The sequence below is a fragment of the Amblyraja radiata genome, chromosome 8, assembly GCF_010909765.2.
Source record: "Amblyraja radiata isolate CabotCenter1 chromosome 8, sAmbRad1.1.pri, whole genome shotgun sequence".
Taxonomy (NCBI): Eukaryota; Metazoa; Chordata; class Chondrichthyes; order Rajiformes; family Rajidae; genus Amblyraja; species Amblyraja radiata.
The window spans coordinates 52092540-52103760 of NC_045963.1; the positions used below are offsets into that span (position 1 = coordinate 52092540).

The 11221-nt window shown below is 43.7% G+C and overlaps 1 protein-coding gene across 1 annotated transcript; it reads right to left on the reverse strand.

The window, feature by feature from the left end:
* Positions 1 to 4108: 4108 nt before the first annotated feature.
* Positions 4109 to 10804, reverse strand: LOC116976212 (cytochrome c oxidase assembly protein COX20, mitochondrial). The gene is made up of 4 exons (XM_033025893.1): positions 10598 to 10804; positions 8192 to 8306; positions 7330 to 7393; positions 4109 to 4779 (listed from the first exon to the last, which is right to left on the reverse strand). The coding sequence occupies exons 1-4, from the start codon at positions 10628 to 10630 to the stop codon at positions 4605 to 4607; spliced, it is 387 nt and encodes a 128-aa protein (XP_032881784.1). The 5' UTR covers positions 10631 to 10804; the 3' UTR covers positions 4109 to 4604.
* Between the last annotated feature and the right edge of the window lie 417 nt (positions 10805 to 11221).

Genomic DNA, 11221 nt, shown 5'->3' on the forward strand with positions numbered 1-11221 from the left:
CACACACAGAAAACAACAACAGAACCATTAGTCCAAGTACATTGAATCCTGGGAAAGGAACATAAATACTTACTTATCAAATATCCTGGGACTTTCTTTACATTAATGCTGCTAATAAGTGTGCAGTTGTAAACTCTCGTAAACGCTGAGATTGCAAAGGACTGCATACTGAAAATAAAACCAGACTAGTGAAGACTAATTTAATGTAACAACCAACATTACTTAGGCTTGACTGATGTTAACAGGTAATTAGAACATTTGAAATGTGCAATGTCACTGCAGCGGATGAATCGGAAGGTAAAACTGACAGATGAGAAAGTTGAATATTCAGACATGAACACGAAAAAAAAAAACATCAGGCACTCTTACTAAAGACACAAGAAACTGTAAATGCTGGAATGTGAAGCAACAGAAAATCTGCTGGAGGATTTGAGTAGCATCTGTGAGTGAAAAGGAATGGGCAATGTTTCAGGTCAGGACTGATGCAGGGTTTTAACCCGAAACAACCATTCTTTTTCACCCACAGATGCTGCTCGACTCGCTGAGTTCTTCCAGCAAATTGTTTGTTCTCGCACTGAAGAGTATAGGTTCTTGGAGGTGATATATATCAGATGCAACATTAAACCGAGACCCTGTCCATTTATTAAGCTGCACATGGGGTGGGAGTTTGCAACCTTCACGTGGTCCACCCTGTTTCGACGAATGCAATCAACCTGGAGTGCACAATCAAATAAGATCAAATAGAACAAGTTGTCCTACAACATTAGGCTGTGCACACCATACGCAAGAAGAAGAAGCCGCACATAAGGAACCAATTACGCTATTTTAATTGGCCAGGACATCAGGCTTCTCTCGGTCAACATCACCAAAGCAGCCTGGGCAATGTGACATTACTGTTAAAGCGAATGCACTGTGCTGAAACTTGCTGCCTTAGTTCCTGCATAACAATGACTACACTGGTCAATGGGCATTAAGGGGAAATACTCCAGTGGTTGGTGTTATACCTCACATAAAAGGGGATCCTTTTGGTTGCTGAAAGTTAAAATCCTATCTCTAGGTCATCACTACAAGAATCAACATTCAGACATGAGCAGACATGGAACATTCATATCACAAAGTGCCAGTCTCCAACTAGCTCTTGACCCTCAAAGTCATTAACATCACCTTCTGCATCATCAATAATCTAGTATTGGTTTATTATTGTCACATGTACCGAGATACAGTATAGTGAAGATTTGGTTGCGTGCTGTTCAGTCAAATTATACTTGAAATGGGGGGACGATGTATAAACACTGCTGTAACTTCTACATGGTGAAACCAAAATGTATAAAAATGGCCTCTATTAAAATCTGACAATGTGTACTTTAATGTACATTTGATTTTTTTCAATTACAAATCTCAAATTGTGGAGTTCAGAGGCAAATAAATAAATGATGGGTCTTTGTCCCAAACATTATGGAGGGCACTGTACATAACTAAAATCAAGCCATACACGTACAATTGATAGGTCAAGGATAAAAAAATCAGATAGCAAACTATTGTGTTACATTACAGCATTACAGTCACAGAGAAAGTGCTGATAAATAAAAGTGCAAGGTCGAGGTAGGCTAGGAGATCAAGACTACACCCTAGCTTATGGAAGGAGTTTTCAGTAGTTTAATAACAGTTGGGAAGAAGCTGAGATTGAGAAGAGGGTGTAAGTGGTCCTGAATTATGTTAGCTACATTCCCAAGGCAGCATGTAGATAAAGTCGATGGAGGGTGCACGTCCGAGTAGCATTCACAACTTTGCATTTTCTGAATCTTGGGCAGAGCAGTTGCCAAACCCAGCTGTGATGCATCCCGATCGGATGCGTTCTACAGTGCATCTGCAGAAGTTAGCAAGTCATTGGAGACATACCGATTTTCCTTAGTCTTCTGAGGAAATAGAGGTGTTGGCGAGCTTTTTTGGCTGTAGCTTCAATGTGGTTGGTCCACGGCAAATTGCTGGTGATATTTGCACCTAACAACTTGAATTTCTCAACCATCTCCACTTCAACACCATTGATGCTGACAGGGGCATTTACATTACCTTGTTTCCTGAAGTCAATAACTCGCTCCTCCGTCTTGCTGACATTGAGGGAGAGGTTGGTATCTTGACACCATGTTACCAAATTCTCCATCTCTTTTCTGAACTCCATTTCATCATTGTTCAAGTCAATGCCCCACTAGTGTGTCACTTGAAAACTTGCAAATGGCATTACAACAGAAACAGAACCTCACTGACGGTGGTCTATGGGTCAGGATAGAGAGGATCCAATTGCAGAGTGAACTGTGGATTCCTTGGTCCAAGAGTATAGAGATGAATTCTCCTTGTCTCGAGGCTGCCTGTCCCGCTGAGTTACTCCAGCATTTTGTGTCTACCTTCAAATTAAACCAACATCTTTCCTACACAGTATGGAGATGAATTTGGTATCGGTTATTGTGTTGAAGGCGGAGCTATGGTTAATAAATAGTGTCTGACGTTAGTGTCTGTGTTATCCAGATGTTCTGACGATGAATGTAGGGCCAGGGGGATGGTGTCTACCTTGGGCCTGCTGTGAGGGCAGGCAATCTGTAGTGGTTCAAGGCTCTCTGCAAGGCTGGTGTTAATGTAGGTCATGACCAGCCTCTTGGATGGCAGAGGCACTGGATGGTAGTCATTAAGGCACGCTTGCTAGCTTCACTATGGCAACAAAATTGTAACATTATTATTTTTTCTTTTAATTCCTCATGGGCAATTGAAATCCTGACAGAGAGGGTCTTCAGACAAGTTCATGAAGGGTCCAAGACTGGAAGCCATGGAGATCCTTTAAAGCCACTGAAGCTTGTTGAATACTTTCTTTCACATCACTGAAGCTTGTTGAATCCTTTCTTTCACATCAGCCATTTTAAATGAGCCCACTGCAGGACCTCCCGGGAATGTGGGGGAACCATCCTAACCAGGTGTTCGAATTCAGCTGCACTTCACTCTTGGAGCTGCAACATCAAGAGAGTTGCTCCACTCCCCAAAGTTGGCTGAGCAGGTGTTGGTCGCAAAGTATTCTCACATGTAATTATTCACCAGCTAAATATACTAAATATACTACCCACAGAGTTTGAATTACACTTGAAGATTTCTCCTGCCTTGGTTGAACTGATACAAATATTCCTGAACAAAATACAATAGACAATAGGTGCAGGACTGAGGCCATTCGGCCCTTTGAGCCAGCACCACCATTCAATGTGATCATTGGTGATCATCCCCAATCAGTACCCCGTTCCTGCCTTCTCCCCATATCCCCTGACTCCACTATCTATCAAGAGCCCTATCTAGCTCTCTCTTGAAAGTATCCAGAGAACCGGCCTCCACCTGAGGCAGAGAATTCCACAGGATTCAATCATAATCAGTAAATATAACTGAACATAGGGCAGCTTCAAACTTGGAAAGTAATAAGTGAAGCAAGAACACAGGAACAGAAAGAGTAAATTAAACAAACTTCTGGCTTTCTAATGCCCTTCACATATAATCACAATTTTTAATTCCAACCCTAAGGCAAAGTATGGTTGTATTCCAAATATAAAATTTGATAGGACTTAATTTTTCTTTTATCAGAGTTGATAGGTATGTTTGGCTGCATGTGGAGAGACCAGGAAAAGAGAGTCTTAATGTCAAAGTCATTGAGCAGAAAGATGGGGAACTCTCTTCCACAATCAGCAGCAGATGTGTGCACAAATAATAAAAAATTTAAGAGCGATTCATCATTTGCTGAACCAAGATATGAAAGAAAATGGTGCTGGGAGAATGTAGTTGGACAGATGGGTCATAAATGGTGGAACAGATCCAAGAAATTAAATGGTTTACTATGCTCCTACATTGCATCGCATTATTCTGCCTACATTCAGTGCAATAAATCTCACAGAACTTGCAAATGCTTTGCTAATCAAGATGAATATAAACCTCAAAGGTGGTTTTAAACACGCTTACCTGCTATGTTTGAGATAACATTCAGCAGAGCAGTTTGGGAGGATTGCAGGAGGCAGAAAGAACCCTGGTGAAGGAACAGAGCGTGGGAGAACCAAGATATTATTTAATGAGAAAATTACAGGAATCCAATATTTAAGATCTTTAATTTAAGTTGTTGCATTTCTCAGTCCCTTTTAACCAACACTAATTTTGGATTTCAATGTTTCTACATACATTTTTCTGTTGAAATGAATAGTCAAGATATTTTAAAAAACGTATGCACGCAAATTGCCATTATCAGTTCCCACTCGAAGCATAAAACAAAACAGAAAAACTGCAATTGCTGGAAACCTGAGATAAAAATGGAAAACACTGAATACTCAGCAGGTCAGGCAGCACAAGGAGGAAGAAACATTGCAATTCATTCATCTTTTCAATTGTTTTCTCTCTCTAGAGATGCTCCCTGGCTGGTGGAGTATCATCCTCTTCTGTTTCTCACCCTGGAAGTTGCCAAAATAAAGCAGAGGTTCAACTGCTTACGAAGCACACAGGTAGACGTTGTCCCTATTTTGCTCCTTGCAGTGAGAGTTTCTCATACAAAATGAAATTGTCTGCAAAGAATCTTCCTGTCTGTAAATCGTTTATCTCTCACGTACAGCGGACTCTGGATTGTCTATTTGATTATCTCTGCTGCTTCCAGCTGCTTTTTTTGTTGGATCCATTTTGGTTCCTTCGTACATGACTTTGTTTTTCATACCCTCGTGCACCATTCGATGCTGGATTCTCAGCTTTGCATTCTGGTACCTGCAGAACATCCTGAAAAAGATTTAAACATTTTGAAAATGTTTTAATTTCTCAAAACCCCATCCTTGAAATTCAAAGACATTGCCATTACCTAGTCTTGCACAATCACCATCCTTGGATCACCATTCATCAGAACTCAACTGGAACAGCCACATAAATCAATACAGGTGCACAACCTTTTATCCGAAAGCCTTGGGACCAGACACTTTTCGTAATTCAGAATTTGTCGGTCTTCGGAATGGAAATTTTTTAGCGTAGATTTTAATGGCTGGCTCAGTGGTAGAGTGCTCGGCTCATATCCGCAAGGTCGCGAGTTTGCGCCTTGATCGCGGCAGTAAACTCGGTCGCGAGTTTGAGTCTTCAATGTAGTTTTTTCTTGCAGAATAAATGTTTGTATGAAATGCAGTGTAGGAGAGGTGTACTGACTGTGTGGGCAGAACTTTGGAAGTGATTGCCCACCAGTCTAAAAAGCCGCTGTGTCTCCCTGTCCCTGGGATAGCAGGGGGCGATCAAACAGCACAATAACCCCCCCCCCCCCCTCCAACTCCAGAGGAATCCGCTCCCCAATGGGCCGCTACGGCGACAAGTGGCAGTTTGCCCACAGCCCGAGCTGCGCCCCCTCATCCGCCACCCCAAGAACAAGACGTACCTTGCACACCATCAGCTTCTGCCCCTACGTGTTCCTCTGGAGTTGGAGCGGGGCTGGGCTGGAGTTGCTGCTGGAGTGGGTCTCTGGGATCTCCGTGCTCGCAGTGGGCCTGGGGGTCGGTGTCCCGTTGGTCCTGACATCTCCGGCCACCCCCCTGGACTGGAGCTGAGACTGGGAACTGTACCGCCCTTGCCCCCTCCCTCTGCAACTGCAAACAACCCCACTCTCCTGCAAGGGCGGTACAGCTCCCGGAGGATGGCAGGTGGCCGGAGACGTCAGGACCAACAGGAACCCGCTCCCCGATGGGCCCCTACGACGCCCCGAGCTGCGCCCCGTCATCCGCAACCCAGGTCCCTCTGTAGTTGGAGCGGGGCTGGGCTGGGCTGCTGTTGGCTGTGGGTCTCTGGGATCTCCGTGCTTGCAGTGGGCCGGGGGGTCGGTGTCCCGTTGGTCCTGACGTCTCCGGTGACTGTCACTGTCCTGCTGCAATCACCGACGTGAAGACAGTGCAAAGCCCCCGCGCCGGTGCAATGGGCGGGGAGCTGGAGAGGGGAGGGAAGGGGTCACACACATGGCTGGGAAGCAGAGGGGTGTAGGTGGGGTGAAACTGAAGCGAGCGACAATCTGCTGCTGCCTGCCCGCTGAGTTAAAAAGTTCCCACGCAAGACTCACGAAACACTGTGTTTCGTGAGTCTACCGTGGGAACTTTTTAACTCAGCGGGCAGGCAGCAGCATATTGTCAATTATTAACCCTCCCGCACAATATACCCTCACCTTCTCTTTTATGAATGGGGATTTAGTTCCCCTTTCTTCGAGGACCGACCGGAGGTTCCGCTGTCACCTCTGCGGGCCGCCCTCGGTGAACGTTTTCAAGGACCTTTCTTCAAGGACCGAAAAAATGGCCGCTATTCGGAGGTTTTCGTTATTTGGATCTTCGGATAAAAGGTTGTGCACCTGTAGCAGGTTGGAGACTGGGTATTTGGCATTGATTAGAGCCCTTCAACCATTGACAAACCACAAGTCTAGAGCATGATGGAACCCTCTCTAGAAAATGCACCTCCAACAATACTGATGAAGTGCAACACCATTCAGCAACACGTACTAGCAAAGCCAGAAATAGGAAGATATGGGCGGCACCGTGGCGCAGCGGCAGAGTTGCTGCCTTACAGCACTGAGTCACCAGGGTTTGATCCTGACTATGGCGCTGGCTGTTTGGAGTTTGTACATTCTCCCCGTGACCTGCGTGGGTTTTTCTCCAGGAAGCTCCAGCTTCCTCCCACACTCCAAAGGTTTGTTGGCTAATTGGCTTAGTATAGATATAAACCGTCCCTATTGTGTGTAAGATAGTGTTAGTGTGCAGGGATCGCTGGTCCGTGGGGTCGGACTTGGTGGGACGAGAGGCCTGTTTCCGCGCTGTATCTCTAAACTAAACAGAGTGGAAGCAGGAAAGAACTAAATAAATTAGGAGGACTTAAAGAGGCCATGAAAATGTCCCTGACAAGTAGGCATAAGGAGAATACTAAAGGGTTAGGAAAGGGTACGATTACTTAGGGAAATGGAGAGAAGTTATGCAAGGAAGTAGGCAAGGTCATTAATTCAGTAAGGCTGAGCGTTGTAAACTGATCTCTGGTTAACCAGTGGGTGAGAACTGGGTAATGATATCCCCCTCAGTTTTGTCTTAAAGCCAATCACACTACCACATTCCTACAAATAGTGGTGATAGAACAGCACTGGAATGTGCAGACAACAGCAGCATAATTCCAAAGCAAAAAGTAAGTAGTGAAAAATTACTTACATGAAAAAAAAGAATTCCACATCTTTACAAAAAAAGTAAAGACAACATGAAACAAAAGTGAATCTTGCAACCAGGAAGCAAAATTACATTCTCAGAATGAAAAGATAACCAAACTCACCAAGTTCCCAAAGTTGTAAGCAGGAAACTCCCCACACCAAAGTCAAAAGATCTCTTTACTCTGCCTGCAGCAAGAGGGAAGGCAGGATTACTGCAAAATAATAATACCTAATTCAAAGACATTTGGTTTCACCGTCAACTTGTCCCAGATCAAAAGATATCGCAAAGGACACCCACATGGGCCCAGAGCTATGCCAATCTTTTTGTTGCGTACACGGAATACACATTGCTTCAATTCTACTCAGGGCCACTCACCCAGTTCTGTTTTGAGTACAGTGAATACTGTATTGGCCCTGCTTCCAGCACTCATAGAGAATTCCAAAATGTCATAACTTTTGCAGCCACTTTCCACTCTGCCCTCATCTTCACATGACCATCTTCGACTCTTCCTTTCTCCTTCCAGATTTCGTCATCTCTCGATAGGGTATCCAGAAACATCCACTACAAGCCCATAAATTCCCACTGCTGCCTTAATCATACCTCCTTCCACCTTGCCACCCTCAAGGACTCCTTTCCATTCACTCAGTTCTGTCTCATTTGTTCCGATGATGAAACATTCCAGACATCTGAAATGTTTTCCTGTTCAATGACTTCCCCTCTACCAATGTGGAAAGAGCCTTTAGCCGCATCTCATTTAATTCCCGCACCCCACTCTCATCACTTCTAATCTTGGACAGATAAAAAGGTCTTGGTCCTACCAACACCCACCAACCCCGCAGTGGACGTATTTGGATCATTCCCTTTGTAACTTCCTGAGATGGAGTAATGCAACAGATCAGGCAGCATCTCTGGAGGACAAGAATAGGCCACATTCGGGTCAGGACCCTTGTTCTGAGGGATCTCCCTTCGACAAATATACTTACTTGTTGCCAAGAAGTGTCCAAACCCAGCCACCAGAGCACCAGCAGAGCCGTACAGTACAGAGTCTCGGGCACACGGAATGTTCTGTACATCCAAGATACCCAGGAGATTAAATGACTAAAAACACAAAATAAAAGGTTTTAATAACTATCATTTCTTACTAGTAACAATAGGTTGGAAATCTATGATGTATATTAATGTTTTTAGAAAATTAATACACAGCTCACACCATGATTTCTGTGAAGTCATTCCAAAAGTAAATTCAATATCAAAGGGAATGAACAGATAAGGAGTCAATCTATTTTATGGTGATTGAAGGTACAATGGTTACAAAACTAATTCACTAGCCTTCAGTCTATTGCACCATGGCATAGTTTACATCTGCCAGAAATGTAAGAACAAACAAAAATCCCTTTAACACCTCAACTAAAAGACAATAATCTTAAAAATCCTTCAGATTAATAGTGATGCTAGAAGGTTATAGTTGTACATTCTTTAATTGTGAATGTTGGTAGAGATCTTGACTGGAAAATGAGGGAAATGAGAATGGCATTTGATCATGTGCTTACTTAACAAAAGCTTGTAATACGTGCAGATGTAGTGATCAGGGTTGTAAACCTTGGCCAAATCCCGCTTCTTAACCAATGATATCAAATTTCACAACCACGGATGTTCCTCCTCTGTACTTATTTTTCAGGATGCCAGCGTCACTGGCAAGGCCAGAATTCACTCCTCAACCCTAATTGCTCCCATCACCTTCATAGACAACTGTTACTCCTATGTTGTTATTGGGCAGTAGATCACGGGGTGGCTGGAAGAGTTGTGATCTCATAACTACAGTAAACCAAGTTCAACCCTGACCTCTGGTATTGACTACGTGGAGTTTGCTCTTTATTGCTAGGTTTCCTCCAGGTGCTCTGGTTTCTTTCCACAATCCAAAGAAGTGCAAGTTGATAAGTTACTTGCCAGTGTAAATTGTTCCCAAATGTGTAGGCAAAGTCAAGTCAGCTTTATTATCATATGCACAAGTATGGTGAGTTACAGTGTACAATGAAAATCTAGTTTGCAGCAGCATTACAGGTACATAGACAGACAACACAGAAAATATAATGTATACATCAATTACATGTAAAATTCCTAAAAGAACTGTACAAAAATACAAGACATTCATTAGTGGCAAGAACATTTGAAAAACAAATCCATGGTGGTGCAAGAGGCAGACCAGTGTTCCTTTGTCAAAGTAGGATTAAGATCAGTCTGAAGAAGGGGTTCGGCCTGAAACGTCGCCTATTTCCTTCGCTCCATAGATGCTGCTGCACCCGCTGAGTTTCTCCAGCTTTTTTGTGTACCTTTAAGGTTTTGCAGTTTGATTCTGAATCAGTGAGTGGTGGTTGCTGAGATTGTGGGGAGAATAAAATGGGATTTGTGTAATTGGGTAACAGATGGGGGGACACACAAAGTGCTGGAGTTACTCAGAACAGGGGTCCTGACCCAAATTATGGTGTATCCTCGTCCTCCAGAGATGTTGCCTGATCTGCTTCAATACTCTAGCACTTTTTTTTTGGTAAACCAATATCTGCACTTCCTCATATCTTCATGGGTACTTTATGATTCAGTGTGGACTTGGTGGGACCTAAGAAATCTGAAAAAAGGTCTTGACCTAAAACGTCACCCATTCCACCTCTCCAGAGGCTGTCTGTCCCACTAAGTTACTCCAGCATTTTGTGTCTATCTTCGGTGTAAACCAGTGTCTGCAGTTCCTGCCTACATTTTCCATGTTACATGGTCCTGACAGCAAAATAGACTGCAGATGTTGTAATCTATGTATCAATCAGCATATGTGGGCACAACAATTGTAAGTTTACATTCCAGATCAAGACGATATGACTTAATGACTAGGTATCAAATATATATCTTTACATTAGAATCAGTAATTCCTTGAAGTTTCGGACGTTTTACAATATTTGTATTCTTAAATGACGCCTGTCCGTTTGTATTTATCATTATTGCTGACCCCTTTGAAACTAGCTTGAAAAACAAACCGATGGTCACTATGATTAGGAGATTTATGGTGAAAACTGTCGGCACTTGTTGTCCGAGCTCTTGAACAAAATGGGGCTGCGCTTATTTCTCCGAGACTGCTGGGCATCTTTACAAAGCGCCATTTTGAGCCCAACTTTGTAGGGCCATTTCATCAATACCACCGCACAAAAAGCTAGACGCTTGTAATGTAAAAGGGTAAAGTGTTGCAATTACTCAGCTGGCGATGTTGCTGCCCGAGCTGCTGAGTATTGTAGCTTGTTCCGCTCTAAACCTCAGCATAAAGGAGCTGCGACCTTGGGTTGACATTGGAGGGCGCCCACTGCGCGTGCTCCTGACCTTTTACCCGCCGCTAATGACGCGCTCACCTTCGGCTTCTCCGTCTCGCCCTCGGTCGACATGGCGGCGTTTCTCGCTCTCGCTGCCTACTTGAAAAATCTCCCTCAAATAATTATCCGCTCCTCGGGTGACCCGTGTTCAGCGAGACATTATTTTCCCGTCACCGCCTGGAGACGCCGGCAGCCCGACGCCATGAGCGGAAGCGCCGGTCAGGTAGCCGTGCGCATGCGCGCCCGTGTGGGGTTGGGGTGTTTACTGTACAATGTTCACAATTGCCAACAAAGACTTCTGTTAGCAATTGGTGCATTTTTTCTTTTCATTTTTCCATGGTGCATTTTTTCTATTCAAAGTGACACTAATATTCCAACAAACTGCTCGCAGCCATTTAAAGAAAAAGGACATGCATCCACAAATACATTTTGGAGAGAGACATTTCAGAATAGTGGTTAAAATGTGAAAGTGTTTGCCACTGTAAATACTTGAAAACACCATAGACACATTTACAGAGCAGTCGTAATATAGGTAAATGTTATGTAGGTTCACAAGAGTGTTAGCAAAAAAATGCACCATGTGTTAGCCAATACATTTGCAGGGTATGGCACTGATCTTTATCAAAAGGATAGGATCTTAGTGGAAATAGGACCAGGAATAAA